The sequence below is a fragment of the Alosa alosa genome, chromosome 4, assembly GCF_017589495.1.
Source record: "Alosa alosa isolate M-15738 ecotype Scorff River chromosome 4, AALO_Geno_1.1, whole genome shotgun sequence".
Lineage (NCBI taxonomy): Eukaryota > Metazoa > Chordata > Actinopteri > Clupeiformes > Clupeidae > Alosa > Alosa alosa.
In genome coordinates this window covers 3825473-3852536 of record NC_063192.1, presented here as the reverse complement: position 1 = coordinate 3852536, position 27064 = coordinate 3825473, and the positions used below count along the sequence as shown (strand labels likewise).

At 42.2% G+C, this 27064-nt stretch overlaps 1 protein-coding gene across 2 annotated transcripts in view; it reads right to left on the bottom strand.

Moving 5' to 3' along the window:
* Positions 1–27064, bottom strand: part of LOC125293713 (alpha-(1,3)-fucosyltransferase 7-like) — a 62831-nt gene that overhangs the window by 30084 nt on the left and 5683 nt on the right. The window contains exon 2 of one of the 2 annotated variants that reach the window (XM_048241787.1): positions 19393–21687. The exons of the other annotated variant lie outside the window; for it this stretch is intronic. Within the exon in view, the coding sequence (XP_048097744.1) occupies positions 20553–21687 (1135 nt within the window). The 3' untranslated portion in view covers positions 19393–20552. The remainder of the gene's footprint in view (positions 1–19392; positions 21688–27064) is intronic. 2 annotated transcript variants of the gene reach the window in all.

Genomic DNA, 27064 nt, shown 5'->3' with positions numbered 1-27064 from the left:
GGTCAATGCTTCTGTCAATTGTTCCAGAAAGCAATGCACTCATCAGGCATGGTCTGAAGATGGTTTCTGCCAATTTTGGTGAAGAACAGATGAAATTTGTGACCTGCGAAAACTTGTATGTGTTTTTGATTAAATCCAATATGGCGGCCGAATCAATTACGATGACATCACAAGTTGGCTTGGGTCTGCCTAAGGACCTCCAACAGTATTACCAGACACCACTAGTGCGTTTTAATTCTAAGCACAACTGCAGCTACAGGCCAAAAAGCATGTTTCTTAATTACAGCACCCCCTAGAGGTCAAAGGTCACCAAATTTCTTGAGCTCCCCCCTGATGGGGTCATGAGTCCACATACTGAGTTTAGTTATGATAGATGAATGGGTTGCTGAGATATGAGCTCACTTCCTGTTTGGCGGCTTCGCCGCAAATTTCGATTGGATATTACGGGTGAACAGTTATAGTTCCGAAGATGAAAATCGATAACTTTTGTGCGGCTTGGTCTGAAGGTGTTATGTGCTAAGTTTCGTGAAAATCGGACAAACTATGTGAGGCGTGAAACTTTTTAAAGGTTTTTGACAAAATCCAAAATGGCGGAAAATCCATCATGGCGGAAATTGACGTCATAGGGTGCGTTGAACTCGGCTTGGTCCAAGGATTCCAAAGATACCTAATTTTTGGCAATTGGGCATACGAGTCAAAAGTTACGTGCGTGAACGCACGTCCAAATTTGGCCTGTTGGTGGCGCTAGAGCGCTGGAGGTGCCGGCATGAAACTTGGTGCAATTAATTAGTGGCCTGTCCCCAATCAGTGTACCAAATTTCACAACTTTTCACCAGTCGGTTCTATAGGCTGCCATAGACTTCAATGGCGGAAGCGTAATAATAATAGGGAAGAAAAGATAGAATCACTAAGGGTTGCCCTGCAGCTTCGCTGCTTGGCCCCCAATAAATATAGCTGCAAGCAGCAATGAGGGGGCCAAGCAGTGAGATCAGCAGGCCAGATTAACCATGTAAATCAATGCCGTTGCATCAGACATATAGCCTTAAGCAGTCACAGCAAGTTCCATGCCATACAACCCAAGATTGGCTGAGTTACAAGGTCAAGTTTCACATCAAAACATAACTGATTTTGTGGGGCTGAACCAGGGCTGAGTGTCGCCGCCCCCTCCCCCAGCCAGCCCACCGCCGCAACCGCCCCTGCCCATCCCACCCCGTCCCACCCTTGCACGCACACATTAGAATGAACTAGATGGAACTTGCTGTCATCAGTTTCACATCAAAAATAAAAGATTGACTGAGATATGATCACACTTGCTGTGATTTAAACACAGAGGTCAAAAATTGACGTCATAGGGTGTGTGGGGGTGTGAACTCGGCTTGGCCCAAGGATTCCAATGATACCTCATTTTGCCATTCGGGTCAACAGGTCAAAAGTTACGTCCGTGAACACAAGTCCAAATTTGGCCTGTTGGTGGCGCTAGAGCGCTTGAGGTGCCGGCATGAAACTTGGTGACATTAATCATGGGACTGTCCCTTATCAGTGTGCCAAATTTCACAACTTTTCACCAGACGGTTCTATGGGCTGCCATTGACTTCCATTGCAAAACAATGCGCATCAGCAACTACAGGCCAAAATACATTTTTGCCAATTCCAGAGCCCCCTACAGGTCAAAGGTCACCAAATTTCTTGAGCGTCCTCCTGGTGGGTCCAGAGGACCATGTACTAAGTTTGGTTTTGATACATGAAAGCGTTGCTGAGATATGAGCTCACTTCCTGTTTGGCGGCTTCGCCGCAAATTTCGATTGGCTGTTACAGGCGAACGCTTCTGTCAATCGTTCCAGAAAATTAAACACTGATAAGGCAAGGTCTGAGGATGGTCTGAGCCAATTTTGGTGAAAATCAGATAAAATTTGTGACCAGTGAAAACTTTTACGTGTTTTTGATTAAATTTAATATGGCGGCCGAATCAATTACGTTGACATTACAAGTTGGCCTGGGTCAGCCTAAGGACATCCAAAAGTATTACCAGACACCACTAGTATGTTTTAATTCCAAACACATCAACAGCTACAGGCCAAAATGCATTTTTGCTAATTACAGCGCCCCCTAGAGGTCAAAGGTCACCAGATTTTTTGAGTGCTCTACAGATGGGGATATAAGTCCATGTACTAAGTTTGGTTATGACAGATGAAAGGGTTACTGAGATATGAGCTCACTTCCTGTTTGGCGGCTTCGCCGCATATTTCGATTGGTTGTTACGGCGAACGGTTTTAGTTCGAAGACAAAAAAATCGATAACTTTTGTGCGGATTAGTCTGAAGATCATATGTATTAAGTTTCGTTAAAATCGGACAAACTATGTGAGGCTTGAAACTTTAGTTTCACTTTCGATAAAATCCAATATGGCGGAAAATCCATCATGGCAGAAAATGACTTCATAGGGTGCGTTGAACTCGGCTTGGTCCAAGGATTACAACGATACCACATTTTTGACAATCGGCCATACGGGTCAAAAGTTACGTGCGTGAACGCACATCCAACTTTGGCCTGTTGGTGGCGCTAGAGTGCTTGAGTTGCCATCATGAAACTTGGTGACATTAATCATGGTACTGTCCCTAATAAGTGTGCCAAATTTCACAACTTTTTACCAGACGGTTCTATGGGCTGCCATTGACTTCCATGGCGGAAGAAAGTATAATAATAAGAAATCATAGAATCACAATGGGTGCCTTCGCAGCTTCGCTGCTTGGCCCCCAATAATAAGAAAACATAGAAACACAATGGGTGCCTTCGCAGCTTCGCTGCTTGGCCCCCAACAAGAAAACATAGAAACACAATGGGTGCCTTCGCAGCTTCGCTGCTTGGCCCCCAATAAGAAAACTAACAAACACAATGGGTGCCTTCGCAGCTTCGCTGCTTGGCCCCCAATAAGAAAAAATAGAAACACAATGGGTGCCTTTTCAGCTTCGCTGCTTGGCCCCCAATAATAATAATAATAATAATAAAAATATAGCTGCAAGCAGCAATGAGGGGGCCAAGCAGTGAGATCAGCAGGCCAGATTAACCATGTAAATCAATGCCGTTGCATCAGACATATAGCCTTAAGCAGTCACAACAAGTTCCATGCCATACAACCCAAGATTGGCTGAGTTACAAGGTCAAGTTTCACATCAAAACATAACTGATTTTGTGGGGCTGAACCAGGGCTGAGTCGCCGCCCCCCCAGCCAGCCCACCCACACAATCCCGCCCCTGCCCATCCCACCCCGTCCCACCCTTGCACGCACACATTAGAATGAACTAGATGGAACTTGCTGTCATCAGTTTCACATCAAAAATAAAAGATTGACTGAGATATGATCACACTTGCTGTGATTTAACCCTTACAAGCCCGACCGTTCTAATTTCGTTAAAATTTTAACGATGACCAATCATCTAATATCTGAGCTGTCCAATGACTGATTTTATTTCTGAAATCTTCCCCGTAATGCTGACAACATAAGCTTCAATTTGATATGATTGGTTAAGGGGTTTATGGCGAAAATGTTTTGGATACTTGAAGATGAGTCGAAAAAAACTTTTCACTTCAGTCGTACATTTTAACATGGACCGCCAGATGCCACCTGCACTTCGTTGGAGTTTACCTCGACTGGAAACCACACAGCTGGATAAACTGAGGTAATATATATTTTACATCGTTTCTAGTTATGGTTAATCTTAATTTGTAGTCATAAAATCATGTTATTTGACAGTAATATGCTTTCTCATCAGCGTCAACATTATGGCATAGCGGGGCTAAGTGCATCGTCATGTAACTTTAGCTAGCTGCATTACTCTGAACTGCTTGCAGTATTCTCGCTTGCTTTTATATCAGTTATTTTCATTTGACAATTTCATTTAAAAACCTGTTAGTATATAACCTGTAAGTAAGTTTGTTTTCTAGTACCAATTTGCTTGTTAGGTAAGCATTATATTGGCAAGTCAGTATAGCATATCAAAGCTGAATAAATCAATGGGCTTCGCTTCTAAGTTATTCTCTTACATGAAATAAGTTGAGCGATATTTTTACTCCTCTCAATATGTAGTTGTAGAAAACAAGATGTGAAATCACGGATTCTGTCAGAAATGTAGTGCTAATTAACGTTATTGCCTCTCCTCGGGTTGTTACCTCGCTAGGCAGTTTGTAGTGAACTGTTTTACCTTGCTTCTAAATGACAAACATCAGACGTGCTTGTCTCAACATTTTCTAAGATGGCATGACTTGATATTCTACTCTTCTCAATATGTAGTTTTATAGAAAACATGATGTGAAATCACATATTATGTCAGAAATGTCATTATTGCATTTAAGCATTTAGTTACTAGGTGAAATGTAATCTGTCTTTATCTTAATGCCAGCCAGGCAATCAGATTTAGGGTAGCTAAACCCATGTGTAATAAAATGACTTTTCATACTTCTAAATATTTTTTGAGTTACTCAAAATGCTTCAATAGTTTAGGCTACCTCTTCTTGTGTATGTATGTGCACACACGCACACATCTGTAGTTTTGTGATTTTATTTTTTAATTAATAAATGTATTACATTTGTATGATTTTACTGTTGTTTCAGATGGAGGATGACAAGACCTACACAGACCTCCTTGCAGGCCTGAAGAGGTGGCTGACTGCTGATGAGCTTGCCACAATGTTGGAAGACCATGTGAGGATGGAGGAAGAAGGTATAGATTTAGGTGGCGCAGTAGTGAGGGTGGTGTAGACTGCCACTAAAACACTGTGAAATAGACTTGTTATGTTGATTTTATGTTGTTGTCCCAGGCATATGTGGTTTTACCAACCGAACGGGTGGGAGGTTGTGTTTAGTAGGTCGTCGCGATGCAAACACACAGTGCAGGGGCATGGGATCGAAGAGATCCCAGAAGAGTTTCACAGTTTTCTGGGATTGATCATTGACATGGGACTTCACTTCCCTCCCTAATATCCATTGCTACTGGGGAACCAAGTCTCTGAAGGATCAGGGAGCTGTTGACCAAATGAGAAATACATATTGTGTACACTTTTTTTCTCCATTGACATTGCTGTTTCAGTAGTTTCTTATTATTTCAAGTTTGGCAATGCAGAGTCTGGTGTTGAACCTAGGTTTGGTAGCTACAGCCAGAAAGATTTTGGCTTAAAATCTATCACAACAGCTGGCAGGCATTTCGCCAAAATTTCAGCCTCGCCTTCAGCTGCTCCAACTACTACTCTGTCATCTTTTCATCAAGTACATATTCCTGTACAGCAGGAGCCAAAGAAAATTGTTGGCTTTGTTATAAAAAAACAATACATAATAACACTAAAGTAGATTGTATGGCCTGGAGTTTAGCGGTAGGTGAATGCTTTTTTGGTAAAACAAAATTGCTGTCAGATTTGGCATTCTACAGAAGGGGATGCGTTTGTTATGAGTCATAGGTCCTCTGTGTTTAACCTTCAGGTTCCCCACCCCACCTTTCCCTATCCTCCTCTGTGTGTGTGTGTGTGTGTGAGTTTGTGTTTATATGTGTGTATGTGTTTATTCTCAACAGGCTTGTTCTATGTAATCCACTTTCAAATGTTTAGACACATTGATTTTGAGTGATGTTGAAGTTGATTGTATTCCTAGCTTTTCATAAATAATACATTTTATAGATGTATATCATTTTCATATTACACTAATTTATATAAGGAAGTTGTATCTGTTGAATCAAATGTATTCTATGTCTCTTCAGAAATGATCTTCAATAAATATACAGTATACTTACTTCCTGTATTACTGGTAAGGTACATGTTTTTCTTTTATATATCATTATTGTTGACTGTAGCATTTGCTTATATACAAATAAATGGTTTATTCTTATGGACCAAATAAATCTAAACCATTGTGTCTGACTTCATTATTAGTTTTTATGCATACTTTTATGTTTTTGGTGAGAAAGAGAATGTGAATTCTGTCAACATTCTAAATCCCGTTTCCTGCATTTTTTTACACTAATCACTTAATTTATCATAACTTTTGAAAGGTTAATGATATTCCAATTCAGTCTTTTTTGTTAAATAGCCCACAACTTGCTGAACATGTCATACACTCTATATTTTTCTCTATCTCGGATAGAAATATGATGAAAATTCATTTTTATGCGAATGAAATTCAATTTTAACGAATATTAAATTCGAAAATTTCGGTATACATTTGGAGAGGATTTTCAAAGACTGTTCATTACTATATCAACATTACCATATGTATTTTACATCATTTGATAGAACTGACCCTTCTGATTACAATGGTATGTATATCCCATTGATGGTATGTATTATACTCAAGAAATAAGGTTTTTTGTGTAAGGAGGTCATCCAGCACCAAAAATGGAATGTTCGGCACGGGCACGAAAGGGTTAAACACAGAGGTCAAAAATTGACGTCAAAGGGTGTGTTGAACTCGGCTTGGCCCAAGGATTCCAATGATACCTCATTTTGCCATTCGGGTCAACAGGTCAAAAGTTACGTCCGTGAACACAAGTCCAACTTTGGCCTGTTGGTGGCGCTAGAGCGCTTGAGGTGCCGGCATGAAACTTGGTGAAATGAATTATTGGACTGTCCCCAATTAGTGTGCAAAATTGTATAACTTTTTACCAGACGGTTCTATGGGCTGCCATTGACTTCCATTGCAAAATAATGCGCATCATTAACTACTGGCCAAAATGCATTTTTGTCAATTACGGAGCCCCCTAGAGGTCAAATGTCACCAAATTTCTTGAGCGTCCTCCCGATGTGGTCTGAGGTACATGTACTAAGTTTGGTTTTGATACATGAAAGCGTTGCTGAGATATGAAATCACTTCCTGTTTGGCGGCTTTGCCGCAAATTTCGATTGGCTGTTACAGGCGAACGCTTCTGTCAATCGTTCCAGAAAATTAAACACTGATAAGGCAAGGTCTGAGGATGGTCTGAGTCAATTTTGGTGAAAATCAGATAAAATTTGTGACCAGTGAAAACTTTTTCGTGTTTTTGATTAAATTCAATATGGCGGCCGAATCAATTATGTTGACATCACAAGTTGGCCTGGGTCAGCCTAAGGACATCCAAAAGTACTACCAGACACCACTAGTATGTTTTAATTCCAAACACATCAACAGCTACAGGCCAAAATGCATTTTCGCTAATTACAGCGCCCCCTAGAGGTCAAAGGTCACCAGATTTTTTGAGTGCTCTACAGATGGGGATATAAGTCCATGTACTAAGTTTGGTTATGACAGATGAAAGGGTTGCTGAGATATGAGCTCACTTCCTGTTTACGGCTTCACCGCATATTTCGATTGGTTGTTACGGGCGAACGGTTTCAGTTCCGAAGACAAAAAATCGATAACTTTTGTGCGGATTGGTCTGAAGATCATATGTATTAAGTTTCGTTAAAATCGACAACTATGTGAGGCGTGAAACTTTAGTTTCACTTTCGATAAAAATCCAATATGGCGGAAAATCCATCATGGTGGAAAATGACGTCATAGGGTGCGTTGAACTCGGCTTGGTCCAAGGATTACAACGATACCACATTTTTGACAATCGGCCATACGGGTCAAAAGTTACGCGGCGTGAACACACATCCAACTTTGGCCTGTTGGTGGCGCTAGAGTGCTTGAGTTGCCATCATGAAACTTGGTGACATTAATCATGGTACTGTCCCTAATAAGTGTGCCAAATTTCACAACTTTTTACCAGACGGTTCTATGGCTGCCATTGACTTCCATGGCGGAAGAAAGTATAATAATAAGAAATCATAGATCATTAATGGTGCCTTCAAGAAGCGCTGCTTGGCCCCCCAATAATAATAATAAGAACAAATAGAAACACAATGGTGCCTTCGCTTCTCAGCTGCTTGGCCCCCAATAAGAAAAAACATAGAAACACAATGGGTGCCTTCAAAGTTGGGCTGCTTGGCCCCCAAATATAGCTGCAAGCAGCAATGAGGGGCCAAGCAGTGAGATCAGCAGGCCAGATTTGCCATGTAAATCAATGCCGCTGCATCAGACATATAGCCTTAAGCAGTCACAGCAAGTTCCATGCCATACAACCCAAGATTGGCTGAGTTACAAGGTCAAGTTTCACATCAAAACATAACTGATTTTGTGGGGCTGAACCAGGGCTGAGTGTCGCCGCCTCCCCCCAGCCAGCCCACCGCCCAAGAATCGGCCCCTGCCCATCCCACCCGGGTCCCACCCTTGCACGCACACATTAGAATGAACTAGATGGAACTTGCTGTCATCAGTTTCACATCAAAAAATAAAAGATTGACTGAGATATGATCACACTTGCTGTGATTTAAACACAGAGGTCAAAAAATTGACGCCATAGCGCAGTTTGAACTCGCTTGGCCCAAGGATTCCAATGATACCTCATTTTGCCATCCGGGTCAACAGGTCAAAAGTTACGCCCGCGAACACAAGTCCAACTTTGGCCTGTTGGTGGCGCTAGAGAGCTTTGAGGTGCCGGCATGAAACTTGGTGAAATGAATTATTGGACTGTCCCCAATTAGTGTGCAAAATTGTATAACTTTTTACCAGACGGTTCTATGGGCTGCCATTGACTTCCATTGCAAAATAATGCGCATAGGCAACTACTGGCCAAAATGCATTTTTGTCAATTACGGTGCCCCCTAGAGGTCAAATGTCACCAAATTTCTTGAGCGTCCTCCCGATGTGGTCAGAGGTACATGTACTAAATTTGGTTTTGATACATGAAAGCGTTGCTGAGATATGAAATCACTTCCTGTTTGGCGGCTTCGCCACAAATTTCGATTGGCTGGTACAGGTCAATGCTTCTGTCAATTGTTCCAGAAAGCAATGCACTCATCAGGCATGGTCTGTAGATGGTCTCTGCCAATTTTGGTGAGGATCCGCTGAAATTTGTGACCTGCAAAAACGTGTACGTGTTTTTGATTAAATCCAATATGGCGGCCGAATCAATTAAGATGACATCACAAGCCAGCTTGGGTCGGCCTAAGGACCTCCAACAGTATTACCAGACACCACTAGTGCGTTTTAATTCTAAGCACAACAGCAGCTACAGGCCAAAAGGCATGTTTCTTAATTACAGCGCCCCCTAGAGGTCAAAGGTCACCAGATTTCTTGAGCGTCCCCCTGATTGGGTCCTGAAACGATGTACTAAGTTTGGTTATGATAGATGAATGGGTTGCTGAGATATGAGCTCACTTCCTGTTTGGCGTTTCACAAGATATTTCGATTGGCTGTTTCGGTCAAACGGTTTGAGTTCCGAAGACGAAAAATCGGGATAACTTTGTGCGGCTTGGTCTGAAGAGCATGTGTATTCAAGTTTGGTGACGATCGGACAAAATTTGTGACCTGTGAAGTTTTAGTTTCACTTTCACTAAAATCCAATATGGCGGAAAATCCATCATGGCGGAAAATGACGTCATAGGGTGCGTTGAACTCGGCTTGGTCCAAGAATTCCAACGATACCTGATTTTTGATTAATCGGGTCAACAGGTCAGGAAGTTACGGCGTGAACGCAAGTCCAACTTTTTGCCTGTTGGTGGCGCTAGAGCGCTTGAGGTGCCGGCATGAAACTTGGTGACATTAATTATGAGACTGTCCCCTAATCAGTGTGCCAAATTTCACAACTTTTCACCAGACGGTTCTATGGGCTGCCATAGACTTCAATGCCAGAGGAATAATGATAATAAGAAAACTAACAACATTATGGGTGCCTTCGCAGAGCTTCGCTGCTTGGCCCCCAATAAGAATGAACAAATAGAATCACTATGGTTGCCCTCGCGAGCTTCGCTTTGGCCCCCAATAAGCTGCTTGGCCCCCAATAATAATAATAAGAAAAGGTACAAAATTATGGGTTGTCAGACATATAGCCTTAAGCAGTCACAGCAAGTTCTCAAATATAGCTGCAAGCAGCAAAAACATAACTGAGGGGCTGAACCAGGGCAGAATTGGCCGAGTAAACCAGCCAGCCCACCGCACAAGATAGAACTCAGCAGACACTCTGGATTAACACTTTGGAACAAGTGTCACATCAAACATAACTGATTTTGTAGGGCTGAAACAGAGGTCTGAGTATTGCCGCTTGCCTCCGCCAGCCAGCCCCCCCACCTAATCAGCCCTGCCCGGCCCCACCCAAAAGTTACCCCTGCCCCGCCTTCCACGTTGGTGGCATTAGAATGAACTGATGGAACATGTTGTCACTCAGTTTCACATCCAAAAATAAAAGATCACGTCCAGCACATCAGCAACTACAGATCAAAATGCAATATTGCTAATCGCCAAAATGCACCCACTACAGGTCAAAGGTCAACACATTTTTGAGCGTCCTCCTAATGGGGGCATGAATCTATGTAGTAAGTTTGGTTATGATACATGGCAGGGTTGCTGAGATATGAGCTCACTTCCTGTTTATGGCGGCCATACAAATTTCGATTGGCTGGTACAGGTCAATGTTTCTGTCAATTGTTCCAGAAAGCAAAAGCAATGATAAGGCATTGTCTGAAGATGGTCTATGCCAATTTTGGTGAGGATCCACTGAAATTTGTGACCTGCAAAAAACTTGTACGTGTTTTGATTAAATCCAATATGGCGGCCGAATCAATTATGATGACATCACAAGTTGGCTTGGGTCGGCCTAAGAACCTCCAACAGTATTAGCAGACACCACTAGTGTGTTTTAATTCAAAGCACAACTGCTGCTACAGGCCAAAAGGCATGTTTCTTAATTACAGCGCCCCCAGAGGTCAAAGATCACCAGATTTCTGAGCGTCCCCTGATTGGGTCCTGAGACCATGGACTAAGTTTGGTTATGATAGATGAATGGGTTGCTGAGATATGAGCTCACTTCCTGTTTGGCTGCTTCAAAATTCCGATTGGCTATTATGGCCAAATTGTTTTAGTTCGAAGAGACAAAAAGCAATGCATTTGTGAGACATGCTCTGAAGATGATGTGCATCAAGTTTGGAGTCAATCGGACAAAATTTGTGACCTATGAAAACTTTTAAGTGTTTTTGATAAAATTCAATATAGCGGAAAATCCATCATGGCGGAAATTTACATCATAGGGTGCATTGAACTCAGCTTAGTCCAAGGACACCAACAACACCTGGTTTTTGAAAACTCAGAGCGACAGGTCAAAGGTTAGGTGCGTGAACGCATATCCAACTTTGACCTGTTGGTGGTGCTAGAGTGTATGAGGTGCCGACTTAAAACTTGATGAAATTTATCACAGGACTGTCTCTAATCAGTGTGCCAAACTTCACAACTTTTTACCAGATGGTTCTATGGGCTGCCATAGACTTCCATGGCAGAATAATACACTTCAGCAGCTACGGGCAAAAAAAGGTTTTGCTAATTACAGCGCCCCCTAGCAGTCAAAGGTTACCAGATTGGTTGAGTGTTCTCCCAATTAGGTCAGGAGTCAATGTACTTAGTTTGCTCACCAATTGGTTTTGATAGATGCTACGGATGCTGAGCTGATGTGAGCTCACTTCCTGTTTGGCGGCTTCGCCATCAATTTCGATTGGCTGCTACGGGCAAACGCTTCCGTCAATTGTTATGGAAATCAAAGCACTGATAAGGCATGGTTCTGTGCCAATTTTGGTGAGGATCCGATGAAATTTGTGACCTAGGGAAATTTGATAGTGGTTTTGATTAAATCCAATATGGCGGCCAAATCAATTATGTTGATGTCATGAATTGCCATCTGTCGACATAAGGATCTTCCACAGTATTACCAGACACCACTAGTACATTGTAATTCTAGGCACAACAGCAGCTACAGTCCAAAAGGCATGTTACTGATTTACAGCGCCCCCTAGAGGTCAAAGGTCACCAAATTTCTAGAGCGTCCTCCTGATGGGGTCATGAGTCCATATACCAAGTTTGGATTTGATGACTGCAAGGGTTGCTGAGATATGAGCTCACTTCCTGTTTGGCGTGCCACAAGAAATTTTGATTGGCTGTTACGGGCGAACGGTAATACTTCCGAAGACGAAAAGTGATAACTTTTGTGAGGCTTGGTCTGTGTAAAATTTGGTGGGAATCAGAGAAAGTATGTGACCCCTGATACATTTTAAGTGTTTTTGATGAAATCCAAAATGGCGGAAAATCCATCATGGCGGAAAATGACGTCATAGGGTGCGTTGAACTCGGCTTGGTCCAAGGATTCCAACGATACCTGACTTTTGTTGTGCCTTTTGTTGTCCCTGTTGGTGGCGCTAGAGGGTTCGAGTTGCCGATATGAAACTTGATGACATGAATCATGGGACCGTCCCCAATTAGTGTGCCAAATTTCCCAACTTTTTACCAGACAGTTCTATGGGCTGCCATTGACTTCCATTGCATATAATAAATATAGCTGCACGCAGCAATGTGGGGGCCAAGCAGTGCGCTATAGCAGGAATGGCATTGCCATGCCATGAGCAAGCACTCACAGCAAGTTTGATTGCAATTGGATAAAGAATGGCTGAGAAATAAGCTCATTTACTTTGTTACAGCGTCCCTAGAGGCCAAATTACACCAATGTCCTTGTGCGTTCTCACAATCAGATACCATGTCCCTCTACCAAGTTTGGACTTCATACACCAAAGTGTTGCTGAGATGTGAGCTCACTTTCTTTATTACAGCACCCCTAGAGGTCAAATGAGACCACTTTCCTTGCATGTCCTCACAATGAGGTACCAAGTCCCTGTACCAAATTTGGACTTCATACATCAAAGCGTTGCTAAGATAGGAGCTCACTTCCTGTATTGCAGCACCCCCTATAGAGGCCACATGATGCCAATTTCATAGTGCGTCCTCACAATCAGATACCAAGTCCCTGTACCAAGATTGGACTTCATACATTAAAGCATAGCCGAGATGTTAGCCCACTTCCTGTTACGCGGCATCGTCGCCATGTGTGATTGGCTGTCACAGGCAAATAAACTTGAAATTAAAAAATCTGACAAGTATCGTTTGTGCGGCTCGGTCTGAAGATCATCTCCGCCAAGTTCTGTGAAAATCGAATGAAATTTGTAACCGCTGAAACTTTTCGTAGTGTTTGGACCAAATCCAATATGGCGGAGATCCAATATGGCGGAAAGTGATAGGATTGGGGTTGATGAACTCGGGATGGTCCAAAGACTCAGACGCTACCTCAATTGTGAAAATCAGACAAAAGAGTCAAGGATCACGCGCATGAACGCATGTCCAGCATTGAACTGGTGGTGGCGCTAGAGCGTTCAATATATATGCATAAAAATTGCTGTGAGTGATTGGGACAGTGTCCTGACTAATGGTATCGAGTTTTGTTATGTTAACTCAAAGCGTCACGGAGATGTTAGTCCACTTCCTGTTTGGCGGCTTCGTCACCATATTTGATTGGCTGTCACGGGCAAACAAAATTGAAATTGAAAAATCTGGCAAGTGTCGTTTGTGCGGCTCGGGCAGAAAATCATCTCCGCCAAGTTCCGTGAAAATCGGATGAAATTTGTAACCGCTGAAACTTTTCGTAGAGTTTGGACTAAATCCAATATGGCGGAGGTCCAATATGGCGGAAAGTGACTGGATAGGAGTTGATGAACTCGGGATGGTCCAAGGATTCAGATGCTACCTCAATTGTGAAAATCAGACAAAAGAGTCAAGGATCACGCGCATGAACGCATGTCCAGCATTGAACTGGTGGTGGCGCTAGACTGTTCAATGTATATGCATAAAAATTGCTGTGAGTGATTGGGACAGTGTCCTGACTAACGGTATCGAGTTTTGTTATGTTAACTCAAGGTACCACGGAGATGTTAGTCCACTTCCTGTTTGGCGGCTTCATCGGCATATTTGATTGGCTGTCACGGGCAAACAAAAATGAAATTGAAAAATCTGACAAGTATCTTGTGTGCGGCCCGAGCAGAAGATCATCTCCGCCAAGTTCCGTGAAAATCGGATGAAATTTCTGACCGCTACATATGTGGTGGTGATAGTTGTTGAGTTCACATGAATCTTATCTGTTGATTATTTTATGGTGATGAAAAAACTTTGATTAAGCATAGGCTTAGAGCGTAGTGTAGCATAGTTTGTTGACCGTGAAGACCTCATTTCGTTTTTCATAAGAGTAAATAAATAAATAATAAATATTGTTAATAAGGCTGTCTAAATAATGTTGTTTGTATTGTCTGGTTTGATGGAAGAGGATACAGTAGTGCTATTCAAGTAGATTTTCTAACTCTAACCCTAATAGTTGATGTTGGTGCACCGTAGCGCTCGGAGGCAAGATGAGCGCTACAGTATGCTCAAGCGCTCGATATGATAAATAGAGAGAGAGAAAAAACGGCTGTCGTTGGTGAAGATGTGGGTAACAGTATTCAAGTAGATTTGCTAACTTTAGGTAGTGATGTAGTGGAGGCTAAACGCAGTTCATCCACCTCAGACATTTCAGAAGTAGAGTTTATCCACCTCTTATCCACCTCTCAAAGTAGTTTATTCAACAAGTGCAACTTTTAACATTAAAAAAACACACTGTATGATCCACATTCACAATATGTACACACAACAATCTAGGTGCAATTTAATACCACTGGTATTGTTAAAAACATGATGGTGGCACTAGTCAGTGCATCAAGTTTACTCTGCTGTTTGTTTTACCTTGGCACATGCCTCTGTCATGGTCAGGCTTACCCACACACTGCAACATTTGTTAATTCTTTAGGGCAGTACAGGCACATGCCTTACTCACGCAACACATAAGTTGTTGTATGGTATATCACTAAACTCACAAACCACATTACTGGTTATAGTGTCAGTAGTGCATCATTTTCTCTCACTTTAGTCATGTTTCTTTTTATATGTGAGTGATTGGGACATGTATGCCACACCCACAAGCACTGCATCACTGATTGGTGTTGTATTTTTACACTTGTATTAATTAAACTTACATATTCTACTGCTCTTCATACTATCCATTCTGCAGAATACACTTATTCTTACTACTTATAATGTTACTGTTTCTGCACTACAATAGTACTGTTGCCACTGCACATAGCTGTACATATCTGTCTATATGGTTCATACTGAATATCCATATTTATTCTATTTTTCTGTAACATATTCTGTTAATACACTACATATATTTATATTATTCTTAATACTATTGTTACTGCTACTACATTGCACATATCTGTACACGTTCATAAATTGTTCATATTACATAGCCATATTTATTCTGTTCTTATAAGATAACTGCTAATACACTGCACATATTTATATCTAATTTATATTACTCTAAACCACCTTCTGTAAACCAACTGCATACTACTGTCTACACTGTGCTATATTTCTTGTTTGCCTATGCACCACCTGTCTAAACTTTGTGTATTACATTGCACTTTTTTGCCGTTCTGGTTAGACACAAACTGCATTTCGTTGTCTTTGTAGCCTGTGTTTTTAAACTGTTCTTGGCACGTATGCCACACCCACAAGCACTGCATCACTGATTGGTGTTGTATTTTAGTGCGTACACACTCACTTTGCCAGTCGTTTTGAACTGTTCTTTGCAAATGTCATACCCACAAGCACTGCATCAATATTTCAGGGTTGTGCAAAACACTACATCACAGGTTGACATTGCAGTAAGTGCACACTTACTAGCCTGTGTTTTTAAACTGTTCTTGGCACGTATGCCACACCCACAAGCACTGCATCACTGATTGGTGTTGTATTTTAGTGCGTACACACTCACTTTGTCAGTCGTTTTGAACTGTTCTTTGCACATGTCATACGTACACATCAAGTTTACTCTGCTGTTTGTGTTACTCACACACTGGTTGATATTGCAGTATGCACACTTACTAACCTGTGTTTTAAACTGTTCTTGGCACGTATGCCACACCCACAAGCACTGCATCAATATTTCAGGGTCGTGCAAAACACTACATCACAGGTTGATATTGCAGTAAGTGCATCATTGGTTGGTATTGTATTTTAGTGCGTACACACTCCCTTTGCCTGTTTTGTTGCTCTTGGCACATATGGCACACTCACAAACATGGTTGGTATTATATTTATACCTGTTCTTGGCACCTGTCTTACTCACACTACATGTTCTACGTGGCGACTACAAACAAGGACTCAGAACACAGCGCTGCAGTACACCCGTGTTGATGATCACTGCTGAGGTTCACTTTCTTGTGTTGGACCGGTCCTTGGCATTAAGCATTTTTCCAGCTACGCGCACGGATGGCTGTATTACGGTCGAGTGCCATTACAAATTGAAACGGCATATTGCTCGATGTCGGCAGTAGGCCTAGTTCTACATACATGTAGGTTACACAGAACGTTGCAAATTGACATTACAGTATCAAATTTGTGGAATTTCTGAAATTATCGTACGTGTGTAATTCAGATAAAATTAACGTACTACGCACAAAAAAATGTGCGTTCGCCACTCTTCCAGATGTGCCAATTATAAATCACAAATGAACGTGAATTTGTGGGCCTACACAATAACCACACAATTGCTTAATCTAGCCTAACAGTGTGGCGCAGCGGTAAGATAGCCGTTCACAAAAAGGTCACAGAAAGTGCACCTCACATATGCCTACTCCATTAAAAAAAAGCAGCCTGTAACTCACCCATTAGAAGTTCACTCTATAGAGTATACGGGCCTTCTGTTCAGCAGTTCTTCATTGCTCCTGAACTGCAGGCAACTCTGAACAGTCAGGTGGCTGAGCAACTGTTCGCTTGTTTGAGGAAGAACAATTACTTTCTAAACAACATGGGACCATCTGCTCACATCTTCCTGATGCGGAACATCATAGAGCACAGGAACAACCAGCAAAACGACACACTGCTGAAACGCCAGCTGAGAAGGGGTCTTCAGGTTCAAGACCTGAACAGTGTCACCCTGTCAGACTTGGGCCAAGTGCTACTAGGTTAACATCAAACTTTACATCTTCCACATGAACTATAATTTCCTGTATAAAGTCTTTTGACAAATCGCATATTGTTGTTTTCTGTTTTGTCCTTCTTACCTAATCTTAAGGTGCACAAACATTGCCAGACAGCAATGGTGATGTGCCAGCAGAACCAAGCGCAAGAACATCACAGCAAAGTCCTCTGGAAGGTCTACAGCCACCTGAAATTGAAGTGTCACCGCAAAGTGAACCTTGTCTGTTGAATGCAGGCGCTTCAACTCACTGTGGGCAGGACTGTGCAGCACTGACTGTCATTGTTAATATCAGGCCCTGCAGAAGTTCGTGGGGACCTAATGGAGTTCATCCCCTTCAGGAAAAGCTGGTATAAGTTAAAGACTAAACTTTTCTGAACAAGACTTGCCATATTGTCTGTTCATTTTCTCGGGGTTGATTGCTAAATTGAAGCATTTTTACCAGTGCCACTTCTTTGGTTGTGTCTTCCTAACAGTTCAACTACGTACTGAATGACAGTGGGCCAGCAAAATGAAATGAAATGATTCACATTACACATTTTTTTTTTGTTGGTCATTTTAGGATGGTAATGGGCAGATAATAGTTGGTAAGTGTCTTGCCTCAATTCGACAGTTTAAGTAATGTTAACTGCAGCATTCTCAGTTTTTTTACATTTTTTCATTACTGTGATAACAGGGCCACCAGCAGCAACATCAGCAGCTCCTACAGCCCCAACAGCAGCTCCAACAGTCCAGTGTGACAGCTGTGTCTCCATTGAACAGGTGTTTATTTCTTCACTAACCATACAATCTGGATGACAATAACCCAAACAAAGTTGTTGTCTATTCTATTTTTTTTCATTGTAATTCTAAGTTGTGTCTCAACTCAAGTGTCAATGTGAACTCGCGTCTCTTATGAACAATGTTTGTCTCAATCTTGGAGAGAAGAGTTTCAGTGAATTAGAGGACTTCAATGAAGAATGTGAGGACACAAGTTGTGAGGAAGTAAGGGGTTATATATTGCACATCAAACATTAATCAGGACCCCCACCCACCCGCCACCACACATCCAGTCACTCTCTTAGACACACACATTAGATCTATGATGTTTGAACCACCCAATCTGGATGACAATGACCCTAACAATGTTGTTTTCTATTTAATTTTTAGTCTATGTTGTATCTCAACTAACCTCAAGTATGAATGTGAACTCACTTTGGGACTCTTATGAACAATGTCTGTCTTTGTATTAGAGAGAAGAGTGTTTGCGTGAGATACAGGAGCTCAGCAAAGACTACCAGAACACTACATGGGTAAGGGATTATATATTGCACATTAAACATCAGGTCAATGCAGATCCTTAATTAATGAGACCGCTAAAACACAGAACCCCCCTCCACACACACACAGCACCACCACCACACACACAGGCTCTTGCATAGACACGCATTCGATCTATGATGTTTTAACACTGTTTTATGCATTATCATCTATTGACCTCCCCACATACTGTAGACCTACAGTACACAAGTGTCCATTGCTGCACACAGGAGAGGCATCAAACAAGTGAGAGCATGGTAGGCGTAGGCATGGCATGGTAGTGCAATGTCCCTTCCACTAAAAAAATTTAATTGACTGAACTGTCTTTTAATGTTTGTTGCTCAGCTCTTCGAAGAGGCAAAAAAGGCAGCAGACTGGTTGGATGAAAACAGTGGGCTGATAAAAAATAAATATTGGCTGCCACGGGTGTTGGACATGGAGGCAGAAGAGCAGGAGGAGGTGCTGGCCAGACAGTTTGTCCAGATGGACGTTGAAAACATGAATGTTCACATTTCAATTTACCACCTTCCAAGATCACGAAACATTTTCTATTCATGTACGGGACGAACTTCACATTCAGGCAATGACATCATTTGTCCAAAGATCGTTTCCAAATGAAAAATAAAAAATTCAAATAGCATTGATTCTGATTCCAGTTCTACTTATCAATTCTGGTTCCTATTGATTCTTCATTTCAATTTCAAAATGTAAACTTTTGTTTTTAGATCTGTTCAAGTGTACTGTATTGCTTGTACTGTATGCTACAAATGTGCCAACTCTCCTTGTACTGACTGTAGTTTGAGAAACAGTCAGTCTCGAAATGATTGTTGCCAGTTTCTTGCCAACTGTAGCATGGATATTGCCATCAAAAATAAATTCAATCCATGCCGCTCTTCTGTCCTCTTCAGCTGGGACAAGATAAAGTGTTTTGTGCTCTTTTGTACAGCCAACAACAGAGCATTTTGCGTGGTACTTCGATACGGTGTCTTCTAATCTGAACCAGTGCTTCCAAATCGGTAACAAAATGGCTGCTATCCGAGAAGTTACTGCTGTGCCTGGTGGGTGGAACACTGTAAGTATGCTCTGAGGGGGTGGGAATATTCAAATATTTCGGCTTGTGACGTGTGAAGCCTTGGCGATTTTGAACAGCTCACCCAGAGGCTGAAGGCGGGAGCAATTCTGAAACCTGTATCTCACTCAAAACAGCATGGATGGTTTTTCTTCCAAGTTTGTATGAACGTGGAAGCACCAGAAACACAATAACACCCCAAATCCCAGAAAAAGTGATTTTTGCATAATATGGGCACTTTAAGATATTTTAAAAAAATATCACTAAAAAGAACAAAATAAAATTACTGAATTGAAGAAAATTGACTCTGGAAAAACAGCTCTATCAAAAGAGTAACTTTTACTCTTTTCAGAGATGGACCACATGTTATCTGGCATAGAGTAAAATTCTCCTCAATTTGATTTCCTCAAATTTCCTGTGTAGCTGATTCACTTATCAGCCACAGGTGTGCCAACAGCAGAGCTCACAGGAGAGCCAGGGAGTGGGTGCAGTGGGCGTGGCGCACGCCCAGCGCAGGGTGACAGGTAGCAGGACAGGGGAACCCGGCTCAGGATCTAGAAGAGCCAATTCAGCCTGTGACATCTCTCTCTCTCTCTCTCTCTCTCTCTCTTTCTCTCTCACGTACACAAACACACGAGTTTTACAAATCACTGTGTGTAATGTTTTGCAAAAAGGGTGAAGCAGACATTGTGTGTAATGCTGTGCAAATCTGTGAAGGTGTTTTGCTCCTTGGAGTAGAATTTTGCAAATTGTGTGGAAGTTTTTAATTTAGTGTGTAAACGATCGTAAAAAAACTGTAAGATAGATTGTGAAGAGGGGAAATCTCTAGCCAGCTAACTTGTGAGCTATGTGAAGTGGCAGCTAGACTAAGCTAGTAATGTTTACCTGATTTTTAAAAGCCAATTTGATTATTTTCAACTTCCCTGGAAGTGCTGTCATTAAAAAGCCATCTGTTTGCCATGTCTCAATTTGTCTTAACCGGGTTAAGGGCTTGTGGGTAACTTTAATTGACATCTCAAGGACAATATAGTAGCCTAATAATACTAAAGTAATAATTGACTGAATTTGTGCCAATTTCCCCTATTTCAAAGAGCAGTATTGGCTACTATGTATACCTGAGTGGTTATTGAACAAACACTCTTTAAAAGAACACAGAAGGTGCCAATATGTCTAAAAGTGCCTTAAAGTCAAGTGAGATTGCATAGGCTACCAGTAGCACTTTTTTACACATTTTTCCTCCAGCTTTCATTGCCAATCCCAGCCATGTAAGTCCTTATATATCTTTGATGTAGGCAAACTGCTAAGAATTGGGCAGACATTGCACAGTCTCTCCGCCCATCCTGTAAGACCACCAACGGTATAGTTCAGACGCCAGGCGAAGTAGGTGGCGTAGCGCTCTTTATCTGCAGCCAGTGTCTTCATGAAGTGGCCCAGTTCCTCTACTGTGCTGAAGTCATTCACATGGATGAAGGAGTTCTTTGGCAAGACTGCCTCGTATTGTTCCCGTGGCGGGCCTAAAACCACTGGTATGGCACCACCCTTAAAAGCGTTTGACCAAACTTTCTCCGTGATGTAGTCTGTAGCAACGCTGTTCTCAAAGGAGAGGTAGAAATAGTAACGAGATATTGTGGGTAGGACAGTATCAGCAGAGATACGTTTATTTCTTGCTCCTCCATACACATCCACCGGGATGACATTTTTCAGCTTGTTGTACACTTGTGTCCTCAAATGTCTAGCCTGGTAGTTGCTCACGATCCAACAGGCCAGACCAGTTTTGCCCTTTGGTATGAAGTCATCAACAGTTGTGCCAATAGGAGCTTTGCTTGGCACAAGCCAGCCATACGGCGCGTAAATGTCTGAGTCCCGGCGATAACACATGGTGTAGTTGAAGTGACCGGCGAGGGGCCTCATATTTCCATTGTGCGGTGGACTCTCCAAGGATAGCCAAACCCATTTCTGGGTTTTTGGCCGAGGCAGATTCAGGGGTAACCTACGCTGTCCATTGACCAACTCACGGTTGTGGAAGACAACCAGGTCTGCTTTGGGGAACCAGGACTGATCGGTCACTAAATGACAGTTGGGAATGCCATATTTATCATTGCAATGATTGCCAGATACACTGCCCGATTCGCCAAAGGGCCAATACCACAGCAGAATGATTGTAGTCTTGATGGGTTTCAGTGTGGTAGAATCTGACCAATTTGTCCAACTGATGACCTTTGCCTCCTGCATCTGGAAGTTAACTGGAATTGGATAGGAAGGTTGTAATGTTGGCCATAGGGAATACTGCCCGACAAGAATAATGGAACCAACAGCAATAATGGCAAGGATCTGCTTGCTCAGATGTTTGGTGCTGTTGGCCTGTTCACATTTATCATGCCTGAAAAGAAAAACAAAAACAGTCAGTTGTGTTAAAGTAAAAGACAGCAACTCGATTCTTACCATGTACAAAACAATATCTGAATGATTATTTTTTAGACAAAAGGAATAATCATATAATGCATAATACTTAAAGCCCCCCTATGCAGTTTTGGCAGTTTCTTTGCTGTTTTCTCGCTTTTTCTCAGCAGAGCTCCCCCAACAGCTTTATAATGTATCATAAATAAATGTTCTTCATTACACACAAGTGTAATTCCAGCGAAAATTGACACAAGGCTGATTTTCTGTATTAAAACACATCAAATAAGCCGTGGAGACAGTAATTTTCGTTGATCAACCACTACAGAGCTTGGCCTGGTATGCTATATCCCCAAATCGCGAACAGTGGAGTAGCTATGGGCAGTAAGCTAAACGCTTCCCAAATAGCATGTTTTTAACCAGTATTATTGTTCAAAACAGCACAAAACCTCGTCAGTAGCTTGCTTAGGGTCTCTACACATAAAGCGAAACACCAACAACCTAGTTAGCGAACGCAGTGTTTATTACAGAAGACTTACCGCAGTCACGCTATCCAGAGAAATTCTTTGGTCAAATCGTTAATAGAGGTGATCAAAGAATTTCTCCGGATAGCGTGACTGTGGTGCTGGTAGGGAGACAGTTGTAAAGTGTTCTTAACAGTCTTCTGTAATAAACTCCGGGTTCGTTAACTAGGTTGTCGGTGCTTCGTTTTATGTGTACAGGCCCTAAGCAAGCTACTGACGAGGTTTGGAGAGTCTTTCTGTCTCTGAGTCCGGTGTTACGGCTCGTGTCCATTATTGCAGCGCGTAGACGCTTGCAGACGCCTAGCCCTCTCTCCCGTCGCCGTTTGTGGGCGTGTATAGGCTAAAGTGTATGGTGTAACGTTTTATTTTTTGTAATTACACAATGCCAGCTAACATAGGCTACTAAAGTGGAGGTAGCCTACTACTGTTAACATATTTTATTGAAACACTCACAAATATCACTGACATGTTCCTCCAAAGCACATTCTGTCTTGGTTCAAGTCGCCAACAAGGTCTTTTTGATAGGATGCAGTGGCGAACTTGTTCTAAACTTAACTTCTTCGCCACTATGTAGCTTAATATATTTTCATAAAACCTACACGATTATCAGGCGGAACAAATATTTCTGGCAGGCTATTGTTCCGGACCGGAAGACTAGAGCAAAGGACAGAACTTGTTTACCGAAGATGTACTTTTCATTGGCTAACCGCCTCACGTTAACCACTCTCATTTGCATAAAGTTCAGCCGAGCCCAACTTCTTGACGCGCCGCCTCTGTTCGAATGGCCGCGCCGCCTTCCCAAGGTGCATTGCGGAAGCGTAAACCACGCCTTGCTGCTCTCCATAGGAAATCAATGGGCTATGTGCGGTACGGTGGCCTTTGCCGCGATAATGGACACGAGCCGTTACACGGCAACTGCCTCCCATGTTAACTGGCTGCGTTGATGACGTTTCATGATTGATGACGAGTCTTTCACAGATGTGGCCGCTTGCAGATTTGTCACTTTCTGATATAAACTAGAGATGAACACAAATATGCATGACATGTTTAAAAGTCAAAATTGTATGCAGTACTACATGCACTGGACCATGAATATGCCACCCAAAAAAACCCCACCTAATAGCATAAATTAACTCTACGTGGGTATCGAACCACGAATAAATTAAACTGTTTGCTTGATAATCAGACGTCTACCTGCTTGCGCCACGAACCAGCTGATGGCACTTACATAAATTGACTTGAGTTGTATACGATTAAAAGAAGTCAGCTAATGTTATAATCATTGTAACAAGTTAACATAGCTGTTGATGTTATCTGGCTACCATGTTATCATGCTACCATTGCCCAAGCCATTTAAAGTAGCCTATCATGGTTAAGTTCACGGTTAGGCTGTGGCCGCCCCTACCTGAAGTGTCTGTAGAGGCGCATGAATGTCAGCAAATACATATGTGTTGCCTAATTGTGTATCCTTTTGTTCAGCCTATTCTTTTAAAGGAACACGCCACCCAAAATCAGTAGTAATATATGTTCTTACCTTAACTTTCACGAGTTGAGTCATACTTCTCCCGCGTTGGTATGTGCACTCAAACGCTCTGGCGCGCGGCGCAAATGTGTTAGCATGTTGATATGCTAGCGGGCTCTGCCGTAGCCATAGAGGGAGTAAGATGGCATTAATCAAACACATCCACGTTTTCCCTACTTAAATACAGTTGCACAAGTAGTTGATAAAAATGTGTAAGGTCACACAACATGAAACGTGACTATTTTCCAAGCGAATAAACAGGAGAACTACAATGTGTGGCGCAATAGCACTTGGAGTACTTCGATCTAGGTAGTAATATTAATTAACACCTAATTGTAGATCCTATCCACCACAGAGTTTAGAATCCATGCTTGATCGACCCCAGCCTCCCCCTCCCCTCTGAGCGAGAGAGAGGCACACACACTGGAGATGCGCTGATGGGCTATTATTTCAACCATAACTGCATAGCAAAACTTATCATCCATCAGCACCAAAGTTTTTTGACCAATTTTCAAAACCGCACCCGCCCGCCATCCACTGGTTGTTTTAATGTATATGGGATGCGGCGCTGCTTACGTGAGGCTAGAAAGCTCTTGCCTGTTCTTTCTAGAAAGACTGATCCAATGCAGCAAATATATTAAAAGGCTGAAGTCCTACATTGGCATGTTGTAGCCTATCCCCAGAATATCAGCAGCAAACTCAATCTCTGTCTCGCAAAACAGTCTCCAAATAAAACGCACATCGGCCTGTTGCCTATTCTGTGTGCCAATATATCGTCCAAAATGCTTGATTGCATTGCATTCTCCACATTTTTAGCTAAATTTTCATGTACCAGCATTTTTGTTCCGTGAATCTTTTGTAAATTGCTTTACAATAGCGTCGGGCCCTTGTCAGCAGCCTTCGGCTTGCCTCTTGCCACTATTCACTCCTTGTCTTCCGATGTCATTTCTGAGTCATCTACAAGATGTTTACACACACACACACGCATTCACCTCCGTAAATAGAACCAACTTGACGTTGACTTCAACCTGTGCTTTATCCTAGATGAGACTGCCTGGGTTATTTTGTTTCGATATTATATATCAAACACATAGTAATTGTAGCCTTCAGGGAATAGGCATTTAAAAGAGAGACAGAGAGTGATATGACTTGTATGACTTCTACAAGCTTAATAACATCCACAGCAGAAAAAAGAAGGTAAGAAAAAAAGTCGGAAAACTTAAAAGGCAAGCAAGCAAGTTTGTAACCTGGCAATAGCCAGATGAATTTCGCTCCGCCTAGCTCCACTCATCCATCTGGAACTGATCCATTGAAGTGTTGCTTCAGAAGGCTGGGCCTAATCAAAAAATGCTTGCATATGATTGAATAAGCCACTTGTCCGTCATCTATTGACGTGCTACTTCAACCACTCACATCGAAGCCAACCCGTGACGCTAACAGACTCACAGTCGCTTCTACGCTATGTCACACATATGAAACTCCCGCCCTGCGTCCTGATTGGCTAAACCATAAAGTTGGTTGGAGAAATCACTCTCAATGGAAGAGGTCCCAGATGAATGTGAGTGAAGCTAGGCAGAGCTAAGCGGAACGACATTCATCTGGCTAGGGTCAGGTTAGCAAGTTTGGAGGTTGTTACTAAAAATGTGAACATGCACGTTGCACTGTTGTGCGGTGGACTTTCGGAATGAATGGAGTCGGCGCTTCTTTAATATCGAGGCGCCATAGTTTGTCCGATCGGCCTGCTGGTATAAAATGAATTGCGCTGTCTGTCTGAAAAAGACACGCTCTCTTCCCATGCAGTCAAAATGAATGGGAGTCTTCAGAACAGGCTTGTCATAGTGTCACCCTGACATGCCAGTGCGTAAAGTAAAATGTGAATGACTCGTTATTTTATCAAGGATTTCTTTCTTTTTGCAAAAAATAAAGTACAATAGGCATTAATTAGTAGGCCAGCAGCATGTTGAATATGTTGCGTTTTTTAGAAAATTGTAAAAGGACGTGACCGAAGCTGCAAGCCTGGCAATAGGCCTATAGGTGCGACGGTAATTGTAAAGCAATTTACAAAAGATTCACTGAACAAAAATGCTGATGTGGTACATTAAGATTTAGCTAAAAATTGGAGAATGCAATGCAATCAAGCATTTTGGACGACGTGGAGAGACAAGCCGGCAGCAGATTAAATGCTCGAGAGAGAAAAAGATGCTGTTTTAAAAGGACGTGCAGACCGAAGCTGCAGCAAGCAGGTGATATTTAGACATTTATTTCACAAAATCCAAGACTAAGAACAGACAGACTATGTAACTGGACACATTGAGGCCAAAAATATTGAGAATTCTGCAGGGAATGTTGAAGGCGAAGGAGTGAATAGTGGCAAGAGGCAAGCCGAAGGCTGCTGACAAGGGGTCCGGCACGCTATTGTAAAGCAATTTACAAAAGATTCACGGAACAAAAATGCTGATGTGGTACATGAAAATGTATCTAAAAATGTGGAGAATGCAATGCAATCAAGTATTTTGGACGATATATTGGCACACAGATAGGCAACAGGCTGATGTGCGTTTTATTTGGAGACTGTTTTGCGAGAGACTGAGTTTGCTGCTGATTTTCTGGGGATAGGCTACAACATAGCAAATGTAGGACTTTAGCCTTTTAATATATTTGCTGCATTGGATTAGTCTTTCTAGAAAGAACAGGCAAGAGCTTTCTAGCCTCACGTCAGCAGCGCCGCATCACCCATATACATTAAAACAACCAGCGGATGGCGGGCGGGTGCGGTTTTGAAAATTGGTCAAAAAACTTTGCTGATGGATGATAAGTTTTGCTATGCAGTTATGGTTGAAATAATAGCCCATCAGCGCATCTCTAGTGTGTGCCTCTCTCTCGCTCAGAGGGGAGGGGGAGGCTGAGGGGTCGATCAAGCACGGATTCTAAACTCTGTGGTGGATAGGATCTACAATTAGGTGTTAATTAATATTACTACCTAGTACTCCCAAGTGCTATTGCGCCACACATTGTAGTTCTCCTGTTTATTCGCTTGGAAAATGGTCACGTTTCATGTTGTGTGACCTTACACATTCTTATCAACTACTTGTGCAACTGTATTTAAGTAGGGAAAACGTGGATGTGTTTGATTAATGCCATCTTACTCCCTCTCTACGGGTTACGGCAGAGCCCGCTAGCTAGCATAGCAACATGCTAACACATTAAGGCGCCCTTGGCATAGAGCGTTGAGTGCACATACCGACGCGGGAGAGGTATGACTCAACTCGTGAAAGTTAAGGTAAGAACATATATTACTACTGATTTTGGGTGGC